This window comes from Seriola dumerili, unplaced genomic scaffold (assembly GCF_002260705.1).
Source record: "Seriola dumerili isolate Sdu_G_001 unplaced genomic scaffold, Sdu_1.0 BDQW01000306.1, whole genome shotgun sequence".
NCBI lineage: Eukaryota > Metazoa > Chordata > Actinopteri > Carangiformes > Carangidae > Seriola > Seriola dumerili.
Window position 1 is genome coordinate 1,384,430 of NW_019174561.1, and position 20,016 is coordinate 1,404,445.

General features: G+C 41.0%; 1 protein-coding gene across 1 annotated transcript; it reads left to right on the plus strand.

Moving 5' to 3' along the window:
- The first annotated feature begins 274 nt into the window (after positions 1-274).
- LOC111231556 (14-3-3 protein beta/alpha-1) lies at positions 275-19,602 on the plus strand. The gene is made up of 7 exons (XM_022758702.1): positions 275-395; positions 7,208-7,368; positions 9,860-10,000; positions 14,854-14,977; positions 15,484-15,647; positions 15,867-15,961; positions 17,339-19,602. Exons 2-7 carry the CDS (start codon positions 7,216-7,218, stop codon positions 17,394-17,396), a joined length of 735 nt encoding a protein of 244 aa, XP_022614423.1. The 5' UTR covers positions 275-395; positions 7,208-7,215; the 3' UTR covers positions 17,397-19,602.
- The last annotated feature ends 414 nt before the right edge of the window (positions 19,603-20,016 follow it).

Below are 20,016 nucleotides of genomic sequence, written 5' to 3' on the forward strand. Positions count from 1 at the left end.
GGGTGAAACAGACCTGCTCGTTATAAAGTATGAACGCCTGTAAAAAAAAAAATCAGTGTAACCCACACAGAGCTGTGTCAGCTGACACGATGGTGAACTCAGATACGACGGCAGCGGCCTCATGGAGACAGTTGCCACGGAGACCGGCGCACGTCATCCTGTAGCGGTTGCCATGGTCCTCCTGACGTCAAAGCCCCTCGCAAGATGCTTAGGAAACCCCCTGGCGCGGTCGCCATGGATACTGGCGGGGGGGGGGGGGGGGGTTAGAGGAAGCGGAAGTGTCAGAGCAGGCGGAAGTGGTACTGCCCTGAATACCCTGAGCAGCGAGCGGAGGACGGCTTGATAAACTCCCATCGTTCAGAGAATAAAATCGGGATTCCAAGTACGCTCTAAATGTGAGTTCACCTGCATATCACTCGATTATTGTCATATATACGGGATAAAGAGGGTCTTTCTTGGGGAATAGCAGCCCCAGCGGTGGCCCCATTCGCTGCATCTGCGGCGGAAGGTGCCTATTGTGGTTTGGGGCTGGGTGCGAGGATTTAGGCCGAGACTTGTGGCCAAATAGCGAGAAATAACTCACAAATTACCCAGCGCGAGGTTGTCTGTGCTCGTCGAGCTGTCGAATGTGCTTAAAATCGTTTATTTTTTTATTCATAAAAGCCCAAGCTCCGGTCCGTGCCATGCGTGGTGCGCGGTGCCCGTGAAGGGAGGGAGAAGCAGTACCCAAGTTTGGCCATTTTGACAGCTTAGCAGCAGCAGCCGTGCCCCGGCCGTCGTGAGAGCAACCGAGACATTTTAGCCGCAAGTGCTAATTACATTGCACGGCGGATAATGTAAAGCAAACACCGGGCTACAGGGTGTCACGGTACCACCGACATATCTGACCTCATTATTCGCAGAACAGCGAAATTGTCGATGTCTTTAGCCGAGCTCCGTCATGGCGTAGTGAGACGATATGGAAGCTAACACACCCTCCCTGTTACCCGGGAGTTTCCCCTCAAACGAGATTTAAATTTTATTAACGTTGCCTTTCGACAACATCTACGGGCCAGGGGTCAGCGGTGACGCGGAACAAACGGCTGTATTTTACCCTGTTAGCCGTTTCAGCTAACGGCTCGGGGTCGACTATCGTATCGCCATTCAGACTGAACTGGGTCAGATCCTGTTAGCTGCTAAGCTAACCGTTAAAGCCAACGGCCGTGCCGTGACGTTCAGTTAGCATGCTAGCTAGCTGGCGGTAATCTATCTCTCCATCTTAAAATTCCGCAGGGGAATGCGACAAGGAGGGCGTAGCTGTTAGCGGGCCGTTGAAACGAAACGCTACAACCTAAATATCCCCGGCCCGTGGGGGGTGTTGGTTACCGTTGGCGTTAAAACGTTTATCGCGGAGATGTTTTAAAGCCGTTTAATATATCTCGTTCTGCCGATGAATATGGTGTTCCCCATTTTTTTCGGTGCGCATTAGCCTGTTAACCTTAATGGTGTGCTAGGTGGTTGGATAACAACAGCATTGCTAATGTTGAGTGTGTTGGTGCCGTGCCAGATGATCGTAGCCGACCGAGGAGGCCAAGCTGGATCAATTTTTACCGATGTGCGGGTCACTGCGGCGGTTAACTAACGCTTCATTAATGCGCTTGTAACCGTGATAAGCGGCATTTCACCTATTGCTAAATGCTAACTCGGGGATGCTAAAATGAAACGGGTTAGCCTCTAAGGCATTACACGGTGGTCCAAATGACAGCGATGCGTGAATGCCACATGTGAAGATTCACTTTCTGTTTGACTTTGATTTAAGCCTCGTTTCCCCGGTATTTAGACTGAACACATCCTCCCCTGAAACGGATTGTTGTAGTGGAAACTCACCGCCCACGCTGAAATATGTCCATAAAAGATAGAACATAGAAATGTAATTACATATACAAATTTATGTATCTGAAACTGCCAACGGATAAAATACAATATATTATTAAAAAAGGTCTTGGCAGCATAGTATAAAACAAAAAATGACAGTCCAACATTATCTTACTTGGTCATTTAAACTAGCACTAACTCTTACTTATGGCTCCTTTTTTTTTGGGGGGGGGGGGGGGGTGGTGAATGTACTAGTTACAGTTCAATCTGCCAAATGCATGTAATTTGTCTTAACACGTTAACACCTGAGGTGGATTTTGGCAACAGTGAGTGAACTATCTTGCACCAGTTTTTAAAATAATGTGATCTGTGATTGAAAGGTGTTACTGGAAGATAAAAATCCATCCCTCACTCACCTCTTAAAGAATAGAAATAGTAGGGTTCCTACTTTTGATTATTTTCTTGGTTAAATGATAAGTATTTTGTTCCAGAAAATGGTGATTAATACCCACAACAATTTCCCAGAACCCAAGTTGATAAAATCAAATTGTTTTGTCCAGCCAAGGCCAGATATTAGGTTACTATCAAATAATTCTGACAATTGCAATCAAAATAATAATGTTATTAATATAGCCCCTTCCAAAACACAATTTGCAGAGTAAACAAATAATAAGAGTAATTAGTAATAGAAATGATTAATAATGAATGGAAATATGGCAAATGATCGTGTTCTGCATTTTTGTTTGACAAGTGACTTAAATGATTGTCAGTTATTGTAGTTTAATCAATTATTCAACTAATCTAAAATGACATGTTAGAGGTTAGACGTTTAAAGTAACTTAGCTCACTTTAGATGTTTATGTTGGAGCTGTAAAATCCATAAAGTGAACTTCAAAATCAGTGTCTTTGTAGATTTGTATGTAGGATTATGAAGACATAGAGTGCAGCTTATTGTAACCTAATATTTTCTCTTAAAACTAATATAGTGGGATAAAGGGTGCTGATAAAATCAATCAGTCTTAGATAAAGAACTCAAACTGATGTAGTGGTGCTGATGTTGGGGACTTGGCCAATAAAAAATAGCCACTTTATGGCAACCTCACACTGATGAATTCAGAGGTTTCTTCTCAGTGAGTTTCCTGATAATGGAGGAAATGGGTTTCTGTATTTATGATCCCATACACTAATGGGCTCACCATTTTGTTTTTCTTTGGTAAACTAATGGAACTGCACTCAATATTTAGCCCTGGAATCAGCACTGGGGTTGTGCCATGGGTGCGCTCCCAGCTGAGAGGCTATTAATTACTCTGCAGACCATAGGAAGTGCATGAGAGCAGCAGCAGGATCAAACTTGGTGAATAACAAAGTTTTGTCCCCTGGTTTCTTTTCACTTTGTACTGTTGCTTCACATTTAAGCATTACCAGTATTATGTTGAATAATTATCACATCTTACACTGAGGAAATGGTAAACATCACCAATATCCTCATTATTAGTCAGCTATACAATATTTAATAAAAAGGGTTTTATTGACATGATTTCTAAAGTTTTTGCCCCTTGAGAACAAATAGATGGTAAATACAAAGTTGTACTTTTTGAAATCGTCTTTAAAAATCTGTGTTTTTATTCTTATTGTATTTTTAAAGCTTCCATAAAGTGTGTAATAATGAATGTGATAATGCAAGTAATGACTTGATTTTAAAGCACACGCACAGAAATATCTATCAAAAATATAAATAAAGATATTGATTATTTTGTTCATAGTTTTAAAAGATAATTTTATAAACTTTGCTAAAGGTTTATCATCATTATTCTGTTTGAATTACTCTGGATTTTATAAAAATTTTTATTTTTTATAAAATTTTATTTTATTTTTATTTGTTTTAAATTTGAAATTGGGGAAAGATGGTTTTCCTTGTAGAATCAAGGTGCGACAAAAGAGGATGGTAAGGATAAAATCTCTTATCATGGTCATTGATATATTGTTTTTATTCCCAGTATCAGTGCATATTTAGTAAATGTCGTGGAAAATAAATTGAGTAACGGTCTCGGTGAATACAATAATCTGGCTGGGTTGTGCATTTTTGGTTAATGCAGTGAACGCACCTGACGCATACAGATACGCCATCACACAGATGGTCAAACAAAAATCTAATGCTGCTGTAAAGAAGTCGGAGCTACTGTCGTATAAACAGTGACAAAATCATCATCTAGTAATTATTGTCATATTGCCAAACCTCAGTGAGTCAAGTGGTTTTAGGTAGAGCCGGGAGCAATTATTGATTTATTGATCGTTATTGGTAGCTCCCAAAGAATTCAGCTGTCATCTAATGTCATTGGATGAAATGAACGAGAACATCAAAGCTGCAACTGAACAACTTTCAGATGTCGTGATGAGTAATTACTGAGTAATGTAGAGTACACCACAGAACGGGGAGGGGGGAGTGAGGTGAACTTCATGACCTGAGTTCAACAAAGAGAATAACCACAGAAAAAAACCGCCACCTATAGGAAATGATTAAAACCCACCTGTATCAGCCACATGAAGATACAGAAACATGTCACATGAATCCGACATAAGATTATTGAAGGCTATCAGATGAAGAAGACACTGTAAATAACTATTGACAGGAGCTTTACTAATTGAACTTTAACACAGAAAAAGCAAAACTGTTTCATACGTCGTCTCCTGTCTCCGACAAGACATGAGGTACACTTTGAAACGGATTAGAAAGGAGATGAATGAACTGAGAGAGATTTTTGATCACTGCGCTCAAGCTCAACACTGTACCAGAGCTGCAACGATCGTTCAATCAACAGGCAATTAATCTGCAACTAATTTGATAATTGATTAATTGATAATTATGATTAAATGCCAAACGTTTGTTGGTTCCAGCTTCTCACTTGTGCGAACATGTAGCTTTTCCCTTGTCTTAACATGATTTGGTTGGACAAATGGTATATTTGAGGACATTACTGTGGGATCCAGGAAATTCTTATCGATATTTTTGTAGATAACTGGAGAAAACATTTCTCTGATTAATTAATAATAAAGAACAAACATCAGCTGCAGCCCTACTCTGCACACCAGCGTGAAGCCTGGTGCTGATGTCACGCCCAGTGTTAGTGATGCTGCCTGAGAGAGCAGAGACAGGAACATATAAAACAGAATTCCTTGAGTAAAACTCTGACTTAGGAGATTTATTTTCCAGCAAGAGAACGACTCTAAACAAAAATCCAAATCCACACAGGAATGGCTTAAAACGAAAATCAATGTCCTGGATTGGTCATGGTCGACCTCAGTCCAGTCAACAGTCTGTGGCAGGACTTTAAAAGTCCTGTTCAGCGAGAAGAAATAAAGAATCAGAGCAATGAAGAGTGTCCTGATTTAAAATGCTGATAAAGACATTTCCACAATACTGTAATTCCAGAAGAGGGACTTTTACTAAATGACTGGAAGGGGTTGAAAACTGAAACAATTAGTGGTTTTGTCTAATAAATTATATTTGGTGACAACTAAACAAAACAAGTATATCATGTTTTAATTTTTTTAGGAGGGTGAATGCATTTTATAGTATCTGCATTTACATTGAATTCTTTTTATCAATCTTTTTCAACTCGCACCAAGGATTTAAAAAAAGATGGTTCTTTTTCCTGGCTTGGTTTCATTATTGATTTTCTATCTATCAGTCATGCCTATTGTATCAGCTCAGAACAGACTGAAGACCATGTTCACTGAAACATTTATTAAAACCCAATGGAAAAAATCCAAAACCTTTTAACAAGCTTTGGTTGAAAAACCAGATTTGATTGATACAAAAAATAAAGGTATTAGTTGAACAACAAAAAAAGATGACACTTAATTTATGAATCGATCATAGCTTCTTGCCCATTGTAGGGCCTCAGGGAGGTCGGAGGTCAGGTGATCGTCAAGGTGACTTGAACACAATAAAGTTGTGTTTTAGTTACCCTGAGGTAGATGGGCTGAGTTAACCATCCAGAACAGCAAGTTACCAAACCTGTTTGTGATCAGATATGATATAAAACTGGTTTCCAATGTGGGTTAATGAAAGTTTTTACTAATGATATGATAATGTGTTAGTTTATTCTTCAGTTTAAATAAAGAAATCATGTATTTAAGAGTCACTCAGATGAATTAGATATGCAGATGTCGACGCCTGGAGCCGGTCACAGCCGACTGTGGAGGGTTTACAGTGTGATGTGTAGATATAAAGGAGCTGAGCTGAGGCTGTGGCCTACTTAGACCTACAGATTCATCTGGAGAGCAGAAAGCCCCGGGGATGAAATAACTGAGAGCAGCCATTTCTCTGGAAGTGAAAGGGTTTTTGACATTTTATGAAGAGCTGTTATCTCTCTGCTGCTGTTTTTATATGGTACTTTTTTTTTTGGCTGGACCACAACAGAGAGACCGGCCCTGAGAACACGATTGTCTGACACTGACTGACTGAGTGAAAGAGTTGTCAAGTTACACCATTGGTCAGCCGAATGTCACATGACTGAGTCTTGAAGGTGCCGAGTTTTGGATTTCTCCTATTGGCCGTGACTCTGAAATGATTTGGCGTGAACATTTCTAACTCCCTCTGTTTAACATATATATATATATGTAATTGTTCACACTGGTATTTTAGTACAAAGCCTTGTTTTTATTCGCTCCTGTTTGCTGTGTTACAGTTACTGCAGTACGCATTAATACAAACTGAACACTTCCTGTAACGGTTTCAAATTAAAAGCCCTCTAGTGTTTCAGTAGACAGAAACCTTTTGTCTTATCAGGGCTTTTATTGCAGTGCAGCACCAAGTGTGTCGTCTCATTTCCAGTTACTGATGATTCTGTTTACGTGCTATTCACATCTGTTAGCTTCTTTAACTTAGCAGTTCTCGGTGTGCTACATGTGATGGATGGAGTTTATTTGCTGTAATGGAGGCGAGGCTCTGAATTAGAAGAGAGACTCCACTTCTCATTCCAGTCAAGTATTAGGTTTGTTTTCATGTGATATTAGGATCCATTCAGTTTATTAATCAGCTTTTACCAGCAGTGCTAGTGTTTGATTGTGGAATAAGTGTCTTTATACATGTTTCAGCTTTTAGAAAGTGAAACTCATAGTTTCTGTCTCAGTCTAATGGCTTCCTGTTTCTTATTTCCCTCAGTCATCGTGCTTTGCACAGATCTCACACACCCATACTCCTCATACTTGTTTTTCTATCGTTGTCATTGCCTCTCTTCTCTTCTCTTCTCTTTCCAAGTCAGTCTAACCTTTTTTTTGCTTTTGCTTGTCCCAGCTGGTGGATGGAAAGTCCAAACTCTAATTCTGTCCCCTGTTCTTCTCCTTGCAGCCTAAAAGATGGATAAGAACGACCTGGTGCAGAAAGCCAAGCTGGCAGAGCAGGCCGAGCGCTACGACGACATGGCGGCTGCCATGAAGGCCGTGACGGAGCAGGGCCTGGAGCTCAGCAACGAGGAGCGCAACTTGCTCTCTGTCGCCTACAAGAACGTGGTATGGCATCAAACTAACGCCTCAAATCTTTGTTTTAATTCACAAGTATGCCGAGGCTCTACAGTCAGGTTAGAACTGGGCGAGTAATAAAATTTTATTTCCAAATATGAATTTGTCTTCCAACGATTATGAAAATAAGATAATCGAAATAAAACGATTATTTGTGTCACGTTCTGTTTCACAGTAAATTTCATCCCCCCCCTACAAAAACCGTCCCTCCAGCCACTTCCTGGTTACGTTTCGGCGTACGTTAGCAACGTACATAGGAGTGCTTCATCTGGTGTTTCTATATATAGTCAGGAGAGACCACGCCCTCTTTGGCTGCTGCCCCACGCTCAGATATCTTTAACTTATATCATGTAAAACCAGAAAAACTAGACACACAATGCTTTTTGTTTTTGAAATTTATTTATTTTTAAGTTAATAAATGTGTGGTGTTTCGATTAGTAATCGTGTTAAATAATCGTGATCTCAGTATTGATCAAACTAATCGTGATTATGATTTTTGCCATAATCGAGCAGCTCTAAGTCAGTTAACAGTGAAGTATCATCTAAATAAAAACCCTGGTTCTCCACAAACCCTGATTACGAAACGAATCATGATTAATGCTGTTGTTTAGTTTTCACTGTTAAGATGCAAAACGCATTGAGGGGAATATTTCAGCCTCAGTAGAGATGTGTGCGGAGTCTGTGTAGAGGATGAGGTCCAGAGGAAACTCAGAGGAACTGAAGTTCCTGGTGAGTTTGGAAACCTGTCTGTCTGGGCTTTTTCTCTCTCATGTTGTCACAACAAATGTCCTTCGAGGAAATCGACCATCGACTCCACGTGTCTGAAAACAGACAGAAAAAGCACTCGGCATTCAAAGTGATGCGATAGTTCATCTGCCGCACTTCACACAACCTGTTCATATAGAAACATTCAGATTTTAACTCCACCACATGTATTATCACAGCTCGTATTGCCAAACATTGATGCTATATATTATAGACTCATAATAAAACACCCATGGTGCGTTTGGAGATGATGATTGAGCTCGTACGGCTGCTGGGAACGCCTCCCTCTGAAGTTACGGCCTCTGTTCTTTCTCAGACGACTGCCAGAGTTTTCTTTGGAAACGTTTACTGTGGGCGCTCGGGGAAACGGGACATAATGTGCAGCCTGCAACACTGGACTGTACTTTACAGCTTATCCTATCTTGGCTCATCACTCAGTGAAATGCCAGTTTTTGAAGGCAGAGCTGTTGCTGTTCAGTGTTAGAGCTGCTACAGGATGCTCAGATTTGTAATAACTCTGCTCTTCTGTATTTATAGCATTTATAGTGACACTGTCGCTGTGCTGCAGTTATTTTATAGTTTGTTCCGTGAAGATTTTACAGTCCAAATTATGTAAGAGCAGCCTCAGGTTTTCCAGCTCTGCTGCTCTATTTATCGTCGAGGTTTACTTCATGTTTTTTTTAGTTTAGTACCAGTCAGTACTTTTTTGTTGCATGTTTCAGTCCTCGCTGTAACCCACCCAGGAGAACAGTGAGTCACTGCTGTGGTATGTTTAGATGGGACATACAGTGGGAAAGAGCAGAAGCCACAGTCGTGTCACATGATGTGGAAGCAGTCACATGTTCTAATGTTTGGATGGTTTGTATTTGTTCTATACAGTCGATTTAATTCAAAGTTCATCTTGAATTACAAACTTAGTGACACATTCGTGAATTACTATTTACTGTAAAATTCATTCAGACTGATATTTTTTGTGGGAGATTTAAATTGTTAAATTATAGATTAATCTGACAGTTATTTTCTTGATTTAATTGTTTTGTCTGTTAAATGCCAGAAAATAGTGAAAAATGTTGCTGCTCATAAATTCAAATTGTTTGTTTTTTTCAACTGACACGAAAATTTGAATATTTGTCTTTTCTGATAAAAAAAAAATGTCTCAATTATCAAAATATTTCAATCAGACTTTATTTGTATAATAATAATTTTCAGACAAAGTGCTTTACAGATAAAAGCAATTAAAAAAACCACCTACACACACACACACACACACACACACACACACACACACACACACACACACACACACACACACACACACACACACACACACACACACACAGAACAATAAATGACCAAGTAATAAATAAAAGTTTGGAAAATAAAGATAAAATAACAAAATACTAAAACAGCAGAGATGTATTCAAGTGAGTAAAACCAGAAATAAAAGGTCGGATCTTAAAAATGAGACAAAAAAGTAAAGAGAGCACAATAAAATGCTAAAAGAGAGGAGATGTTTGGAAGTGAGTAACCAGAAATAAAAGGTAGGAGATGAAATTATCAACCAGTAGCTGCAGCTCTAATCATCATTCATTTATCATCATGATCGAAATATGTAGTAAAATAACTTTGTCCAGAATCCATTTATCCATGAACGTATATCAGGTGTTGTGTTTAGGTGTCAGCTGTAGGTTGACGGTGTGTTTTTTGTCGTCGTCAGGTGGGAGCCCGTCGTTCGTCCTGGCGCGTCATCTCCAGCATTGAGCAGAAGACGGAGGGGAACGAGAAGAAACAGCAGATGGCCCGCGATTACCGCGTGAAGATCGAGTCTGAACTCCAAGAAATCTGCCACGACGTGCTGGTAAGGAGAGGGAGGGAGGGAGGGAGGGAGTGGGTGTGAGGAGAGAGAGAGAGAGAGAGAGAGAGGATGGGAGGAGTGGGACAGAAGGTGGAGGAAGAGGAGGATGATCCCTCCTGGCTGAGGGAGGAAGAGCAGTCACATGGTGTTACTCGTGGAGACAGTAATAATGTTGCTAGCAGCAGCACTGGCAGCTGTTGAAGAGTCGTCAAACAAAGCTTTAATTTTCTCCTCGCTGCCCGACTCTGTTTTTATTTGACTGGTGCAGAAGCAGCAGAGAGTTTGACTGAGGGCAACACGACATGAGAAATCACCTACAGTTAGTGTGAGCACAGAGGAGCAGGTGGAGTGTGTGTAGACATAATATATATAAGGTGTGTATACATCAGTTCATCTTATGACCTTGGGGCCGGCTGCACAAAACACCTGAAGTTTTCTCCTTAAGTCTGACACTTCAGGTTTAATTTCTCCTCAGCTGAGGGAGTTACTGAAGGGTGTTTCACAAAATCTCTTAGTGTTTCCTTAGTTAAGGAAAAAAGTTAAGAAATTTACAGCAGCAATATTCTACTGTTTCCATGGAGACCGTTGGTCTGCTGCCATTAGCCCTTGTGATACCTGTGATCTCATCCTCCTGTTCTGAGGGAACTCCCCCGCGTTACAGTTCAGACAGAGTCGGAGGAACCGGAGCTTTGACCTCAGCTTGGTCTCTAAGGTCTTTACTGACTCTAAGTGATTCCTTAAGTTTAAGACTAAGATAAGGAGAAGACCTTTTTAAGGAAAACTTTAAGAAGAAGACTTAAGGATGTTGTGTGCAGATGTGTTTATTTTAAGGAAACCTTAACTCAGACTTTAAGGGAAATCTTAAGGTGTTTTGTGCAGCTGGCCTCTGTCGGCTGAGGTGTGTCACACTGAAACAGAGCTGCTCTGTGGGCGTGTTGCTACAGGTACGAGAGAGAGAAATGATCCAGGAAGTGGAGTTTGAGTAACATGTCCATGATTGAATCTTATCAGATGAAAAACACCGCACAGACGTTTGTAACGATGGGAGGTTAACACAGTAAGTCATTTTGTTTCTCGTTGCGTCGGCGTAAACACAGCTGACCCTAACCCAGCAGGCGCAGGTATGAAGCAAAGTTCTTACAACACTGTAAGTGTCTTCCAGGGAATATTGTCTGAACGTGTTGAAACTATCACTGTATCTTATGACAGCAGGATTTTCAGGCTGCCTTCAAGTGTTGACGTTCAGCTTTTGATTTTTTAAATCTTTTTTTTGTGATTAATCGTTTGCTCTTTAAAACATCAAAAACTGTTTCTTGGAGGTCAAAGATCTTCAATTTACTAAAGAGTAAAACAAGGAATATGAACAAATTCTCAAATCTGGGAGCCTGAAATCCATCAAATATTTACTGATTCATTTCCTCTTGATCGATGAATCAACTAATCGTTGCAGCTCTGAACAGTTTCACCCTCCAACGTGGCGAGACGACACGTTGAGCAGATGACACCCAAGCTTTAACACCCAAGCTTTAACACCCAAGTCACTGTTTTTATTATTATAGTTTTAGATCTAAACACTCATCAGACTTTTATCTGACTGATTAATTATTAATTGGAAATGACACATAAGCTCCACATGTTATTCCACATCGTCATGTGTGTCCCTGCGGCCTGAAGCTTTTTCCTTTTTAAGTATTTTTTTTATTTTTTGTGATGTTGAGTTTGTGTGTGAGACTGTGAATCAGAAACGTGAGTGTGAACACAGACGCTGCTGCTGTAATGGTCTCTAAGCTGCAGCCAGGGATTCTGGGAGAAATGCAGTGACTTGTGGTGGAGAAGCAGGAAAGTGTTGTGGTGATTTTTTTTTTTTGTAACTAAAAAGCTCCAAGTTCAGTCTCAACAACCTCGACTGTGACAGAAAAACACAGAAGCAGTTAGTTTACGTTCAGTCTCTAGTTATTAATGAAATCTCAGTAACTGAACCTGATACGACCTGGAACCTGGAGCTGGAGTCCCACTAAATGTTGCTGGGACATTTTATCTGCAGTCTTGAACAGTCTCGGCCTCTGATGTGATTTAGGCCTCATGAACACACACACACACACCCCCCCCCCCCCACCCCACACACACACTGTCAGGTCTCGACTAGGTTAGAACAGAAATTGCTCAAGGTCAAAGCAGACTCAGATTTTTAGCGCCTGAGCAGACTTCTAATAATATCTTCAAGGTCAAACTGGGAGCCTCTGCAGTGATGTGGTGCGGGAGGAATGAAGGGAGGGAAGGACGGGTGGAGACATGCTGTCCTTAAAGCAGCAGGAAGCTGAAGAGGGAAAGGCTGCGATGCATTCACTGCACAGAGAATCAGTCAGAGACCTCGACCTGAAAGATGAGACAGTGTGATCAGAAGAAGGGGAGGAGAACCAGAGTTTTATTTGTTCCTATTGAAATGTGTGGAAACTGCAGGTGTTTTCTGTCACAAACACGTTTCATTATATAGTTTAAAATAAAAACTGCTTTTTAAATATATTATTCAAATATCCATATCTACACACTGACCTGGTGTGTTGGCAGCTGCAGACTTTCTCATGCAGAGAGGAACAGAGAAAAGTCTAGAAGAACTGTTTCTGAATCACTTCGACAAGTAGATGAGAAGCCCTGAACACAGGGGTAGGAAACCCCACATGATGGTGGGCAGGTGTGGATGATAAAGATAAAATGTTTTATTACAATTCATGTGATTTTATGTTGATAAATACTGTGATGATGAAATAACCAGACAGGAATGTTTGTCTGATCCAGTGAATTAAACTCAACTAATCAAAGTCACATTAATGTAGAATTCAATGATAACACAGATCAGTCCTGATCATTGTTTTACACCATTCTCTGTACAGAGGTTCACAACCTGCAGGACACACGGTCAGTCTGACAGAGGAAAGGAAGAAAATTAGATTCTTCTAATTTTCTTGCAAAATCCTGAAAACTTAAAACTTTTCAATCTATAAAAATCCTTGAAGTCAAATTACCTGGTTGTCCACAGTAACCAAGACCTGTGATGATCAGATACTGCTTCATTTTAAGGGTACAAGCCTAAATGTTTGGAAACCACGGGTCTGATTTAACCAGAGGTATTAAAGTTATAAAAAACAGATCTCTTGGTGGTTTTTATATTTTAGTCTCTCTGTTAATATCATCATAAACCAAACCATAGTGTCATCAGAGATCTGTTTCGTTATCTTTGGGGACACCTGTGGTGATACATGGTAACTGCAGGTATGTAATTATTATGTCAATGATTTGTGGGAGTTAGATTTTTTATTTTGTTAAATTCTTTTTGTTGTGAACGACTGAACAGCTGAATTAGATGAAAATAAACGTATTCTTTTTTAAAAATCTAACTGAGGTCACATGTTGACAAAGATAACACCTGGTGTACTACCTGTACTGTTGGAATAACTCTAGTTAAAAGTTAAAAATAATTCTCCCTTCAGCTGGAACAATGTGAAGAAGACATTTTATTTATCTGTGTTGATACCCTGCTGCTCTGCCTGTCAGCCGTACTGTTAAAGTTCACGACACAGAGCGACTTGTTAGTTAATCTTAACCCGGTGATTTGGGCCTGGCTCAGATTCAGATGTCTACATGACATTCCCAGGTTACAGGAGTCAGCAGATTAAAACAGACTCTTCTGTGGTTGAAGGTCTAAAAGGAACCACCAGAGAAACAAAGCTGTTCTCAGAGAGGAGATGCTCTGGGGGAAAGTCGGTTCTTATCACATGATCTGGGTGAAAGCTTTCTTTAAACTATCAGATGAGGATAACATCTGCCGAGGGAACAAGAATGACACACACGCTGAGAGTTAGTGACACCACATCAGCAAACTGGGACTGTTTCTTCTCCTTTATCAACAAGTAACGTAAGAACACGTGGGTGAGGGCGTATAACTATAAAACTGTCAGAGATTTAATAACGTGAAAACGTCATAAATCAGCTCGTTAATACACAATACATTTAGACAACAGTGAAAGATAAAAGTCAGTTTGTTCAAATGTGTAACATCACTGGTCTAATCAGGAGGGTGTACTGAGGTTAGAATTAAAAACAAAGATGGTAGAGAGGAGTTTATTTATTATAATAATGATTATTATTATTACTATATATACATTTTTCTGCTCAAAGCACAGACTGGGTCTAAAAGTTGTAGTGGCTTTGTTAACAGTTACAAGCCTTGAAAGGCTTTCGTGTTGTTTTCCTGACCTCCTACCTGTGCTCATACACCTGAGTTGCACCAGCTGTTCTGCCAGTTTCTACCTTGTGATTTACTACATCAGGTTTCACCATTAAAACTTAACAAATGTCTGAGTAAAGACTTAAGGAATGTGTTAATAGTTTTCTAGGAAACATTTGTAGAGCCGTTCAATCGAGAGCGATCAACTTTGTAAGGAGGAAGTCGAAAGCTGTGTCTCGATTCTGCCTTCGAAGGCGTGGTGTCCAAGACAGTCTGGTTTTCAGAGGATTTCCTCTTTCTCCTCTGCTACCGTTTTATTCTTAGAGTTCCCCTTGTTCCCTTTTTGAAAAGTGATTGATCATGGCACGCAGCCAAAGTTAGCATGACGCTTCGTATTAGCTCTGTGCTGCAATTTCTGTGAAATGAAATTTAAATTCTTCAAGATAAGAGTCATTGAACTGCTTATACGTGCTGAATCTGAGGGGGAGTTTTGGGTGGTTCCTCTTTAATTGTTGTTGTTGTTGTTTGTAGCTGCAGCACAAAGACAACGATCAGTGAAACCGTCTGTGATCTCGCTGTTCATTTGTCCGCCGAGTGTTTCTGAATCGTCCTGGTCGTCTGTCTGTTTCAGAATCTGCTCGACAAATTCCTCATTCCCAACGCATCTCAGGCGGAGAGCAAGGTGTTCTACCTCAAAATGAAAGGAGACTACTTCAGATACCTGTCAGAGGTGGCCTCTGGGGACTCGAAGAAGGGTGAGTGTCTGGCCTTCAGCCATTAAATAAAACAACTTTCTCATTGATCTTTCCCTGATAAAAGGGAAAGATCAAACTGCTCCTACATGAGCGTCAAGTTGATAAAGTAAAGTTTTATCATCATGTAGGAAACAGGATGAGCTACAGAGCAGCAGCTCGACGGGTTCACCAGAACCAAACAGACCCGAACCAGAGCATCATTTTACAGCTCAAACAAAAGTCAGCTGCTGCTGTTCAGAATATTTATTTTATCACTAGAGAAAGAAGAAGAAACTTACTGATACAGAGGCTCAGCAGTTTCTAAACGTTCCTTTTATTGAACTCTGAAGTGCACATTTCTGTAGCACCGAATAACTGAATACCAGCCGACACTGAACATCAGATATACAGAACTGTGCTGTATACCATATATGTCAACTTCACAGAGGGTGTCCCTATTAAAGCAGCACAACATGCAACTGTGTGTGTGTGTGTGTGTGTGTGTGTGTGTGTGTGTGTGTGTGTAGATACGGTGGAGAACTCTCAGCAGGCCTACCAGAACGCCTTCGACATCAGCAAGAAGGACATGCAGCCAACACACCCCATCCGGCTGGGCCTGGCCCTCAACTTCTCCGTCTTCTACTACGAAATCCTCAACTCCCCCGAGCAGGCCTGCTCCCTGGCCAAGCAGGTGAGTCGTGTTATCACTGATACAGGTGGTGGACAGGTGGCCCCTCCCCCACAGAGCAGGTCCTCCTCCAGAGAGGATGGAGTCATGTGACAACACGTCCTGTAAAGAGATTTAAAGCTGAAGATAAATGTGGTTCATTGATCTGAGTGTCTCTATTCAAATCTGTGTCTCTCTCCCTCTCTCTCTCTCTCTCTCTGCCCCCCCCCCCCAAATCCCCAGGCTTTCGACGAGGCGATCGCCGAGCTCGACACCTTGAACGAGGACTCTTACAAAGACAGCACGCTGATCATGCAGCTACTAAGGGACAACCTCACTGTGAGTGTACACACACACACACACACACACACACACGATGAAACCTGCTGCATTTACTGAGGACAGTGAACGCAGCAGCTGTGCAGCGTTCAGGAGCTCAGACACGTTCTGTTTGAGTGTAATGACCCTGATCAACACGTCACTGCTGATTATTAACACACATGGACCTGAATTATTTATACAGTAACTACAGTGTTGAACATCAGGACGTTGAGCCTCAGTAAATGTTTGTCGTCTTTATCTTGTGTTGACAGAAGGTTCCACACCCAGAGTAACAATGCAGCACTTTTCCTAAAGTTAGAGCGGTGTAAGAAAATAAAACCAGATAAAAGAAAAAGCTAAAGGATCGGACAGGAAGTGAAGAGAGTCGGTAAAACAATCATTAAAACGTGTTTCAGACGTTATCGAAGGATGAGACAAAGACAAATAAACCAAAGTGTCACCAGCAGAATTAATGACTGATTAATGATGATGATTGATTAGTTTTTGTATCGCAGTCACTTTAACTTCAGTTTATAAAAATCGCTTCTGTGTTACTGAGTTTAACAGTAGAACAACAGATGTTGGTCCATGGAGATTATCACTGACACCTGTCAATAACAGGTGTCAGTGGTGGGCGGAGCCTCACAGACCAGTTCATACACCAGTAATGGAACAATAGACTCGATAGTTAAAATAGTTGAATGTTTTAGACAGTATAGAATCAGGCTGGTGGTTATACTTATTATTATTATTATTATTGTTTAAATATTTATCTTAATATTTCCTAAGATTTTCCAACCTCTCTATACTCTGGGTCTGAGCTCATTGATTCTTACTAAAGACATTAATGTTTAGTAAAAACATGTTTAAAAACAGGTAATCAATATTAAATTTTTTTAAAAAGTCTCAATGTCTTTAAACAGCTGATCACTGTAGTTTATAACAAACGTCACTCAAACGAGAGGAAATGGTGGATTTGTCAGGGACTATTTTCAGCAGCAGATTAATAAGATAAAATGAGGAAGTGAATATACACTGGTGTTGGTCGTCACATTAGTTAATAATTGAGTCACAGCTTCATTCTCTTTGTGTTTAAATGAATCCAACACTGATGTAATGTAGTAACGTAACTCACCATCTGTGTAATGTCCCTGATCTGCTGCTATTTTCTATCTAATTGTACATATTATATTATATTTATTATATTTATCTTTTTAAAATATTTGATATTTTCGTTTTGCTGCTTTAACACTGCAAATGTAAAGGAATATCTTTTCTTATTTTATCTTTTCTTAAACAATGATCAGTGTAACGAGACATCTCATGTGTCATCGATGACTGACAGATGTCTCTCTCTCTCTCTCTCTCTCTCTCTCTCTCTCTCTCTCCCTCCATCTGTGGACATCAGAAAACCAGGGAGACGAGGGCGAGACCGGCGATGGAGAGAACTAGAGCGCACTTCACTGTTAACCCATCCCCACTCTTCTTCCTCTTCCTTTTATCTCTCTTCCTCTTTCTTCTCTTCTTCCTCTCTTCGTACATAAACAGCCCATTCATTCCCTCGTCCCACTCGCTCCAGCCTCCCGACTTCCTTCTGTATAACCAACAGCATGAATAGCACCTGACCTTCACAATCAATTTTAAAACAGGAGGGGGGGGGCGACAGAAACTACTCCATCACCCAACATCCCTCCCTCCTCCTCCCTCCCCCCTCCCTCGATCATGGCACTCCACGGCTGAGACCCCCGGTCCGGAGGATTTTATCCAGACCACAAAGATGAATTCATGTTTTTAGATCCACATCCCTCTGTTTTTATCTCTCTCCTCCTCTTCCCTCTTTCCTAACATCTCAGTGCATCCTCTCCTCCTCCACCCTCCCCCCCTCCCTCCCTCCTCTCTAGCGAGTTAATGCATTTATATAGTTGTCCATCCATCCCCTTCTCTTTTGGCTTTTCTTAGTGTGACCGGCTTCTCCGCTGGTTTTTATTCCACTTTAAACGAAACAAGAAAAGGTGATTAAACTGTCCGTTTATTTTCAACAAACACTGTGACGCTCAGTTTTTCCTCCATCAGCTGGGAGAGGGTGTGTGTGAGCAGCAGTGCCATTCTGCTGAGGTTTATACAGAAGGGTCCAAGAGGCTGAATATTAATTAATTATTGTGACACTGACGAACCTAAAAAAACAAAGTGTTTCACCTGCTGCTCTTCAAAAACAAACCGACGACATACATTCCATCTTCATGTTTGAGAGCTGAGACACAGACGAGACCTGGATCCACCTCAGAGCATCAGAGCTGAAGTTCACCCCTCCACCTTCATGTGTTCACTCATCCGCCGTTTGCTTTTCTTTTTTTTTTAATGTGTGTGAACGAATCAAACTCCTCCTTTCCATTTTTTGAAAACTGTAAAATTGTAAAACATTTTTAGAGCTTAACTGTAAATCTGTCTTTTGAAAAAACGGTTTGTCTGTCGTCCGTCACAGTCGCTCCTGTCGTTCGCTTCAGCTTCTTTTTAACCACATCCTCCTCTTCCTCCCCCCTCCCCCCTCTGCCCGTTCACTGCTCGTACCGACACGTCGAGAGAAGTCCTGAGTTTCCGCTCGCTGCTGAACGCTTCACCATGTAAATCTGCCGCAGGCGACGACGAAACTCGCTGCTTCCTCGTTTCCAAAACAAACTGGATCTGAGGCGATCGGTATCAGACTCTCAGATCACTGTGGAAACGGGCTCAAACATCTGGAGCTCGAGTTAAAGAAAAGAATTCGATTTTCTTTATTTTTTTTTTAAACGGAAGCAGTGATTTTCAGCGCGTTGAAGGAGCCAAAATCTCCCAGCAGCCGATCAGCCAATCATCTGTTTGTGGAAGTGAGATCGCGGTTTCTGTTTCCAGCAGCTCACGGTACATCGATCGGATCTGACCCGACAAAATCCTGAACCCGAACCCAGACCGGACTCCAGTCCTGAACGCGGTCAGGAGTCAGCTGACGGTCGTCGCTCCTCTCAGTGTCACAATAACTTTGTCATGAACCATCTCGACATTCCACTCTGTAGGTGTAGAAGAAGTCATGTGTCTCAATGTTTTTTCTTTTGCTGGGGACAAAATGTTTTCATGCACTGACGTTTAAAAGGTTAAAAAAAAAAAAGATTCCTCCTCCCTGCCGCTCTTTTTCTCGTTAGCTGAACAAAAGGCAGTTTATCAGTTAATCTCCGCTTTCTAAGGAAAAAATGATCCCATGCAGTAGTGAATGTGGCACCGAGCCTGTCTGTATATCTGGTATCTCAAATCATTTTGTTTTTACTGACCAGTATTCTGCTTAAAATAAAAAGAAAAAAAAAATAACCCAAAAAAACAACAAAAAAAAAACAAAAAGTTTGCTTCTGTGACGGTTTTATTGCTTAGCGCACGTGGTTGTGAAACTTTAGACTTTAGCTTCAGGACACCGATGATAAAAAGAGAAAATGACAAAAAAAAGAAAAACCCCCCTCAACACCTGCCCCCACCCCCCACCACCACCACCACCACCCTGGTTATTGACGTAATACTAGATTTGTGTATGTCTTTAAAAAAAATTCCAACTCTAGTTTCACCTTACATGTTATAAACAGGACAAAATGTAAAAGACAATTTAAAGTGAAATAAAGGTTTTATCAGTTCTGAATCAGCTGTTCTGTTTCCTGTTTTACACTGAGCTCTCTGGGTGAACGAGGACGCTGCGGAGGACCGGCTGGAAAACACAGAACACATGAGAGGTGTTGAGAGACAGGTTGAACTTCCCTCAGTTCACGGACAGGTGTAGTTTGTCACAGGTGAAGGGTTTTCCCCAGGTGAGAATCAGCTGTGACGTTTAGGACAAAGATGCAAATGTCCATCAGGAGACATCCTGAGGACGAGGATCCGGTTTCAAAACTGTTTGTATGCAAATACAGAAAGATGCAAATCTTTATTCTCATTTGTTTTTTATAGAGGAAGAAACGTTCAGACCTGGTTCTGGACTGGGTCACACCTGGAGCTGGACCTGGGTCAGACCTGGAGCTGGTTTCACAAAGACTTTGACTCTTAGGTCTAAGACAGA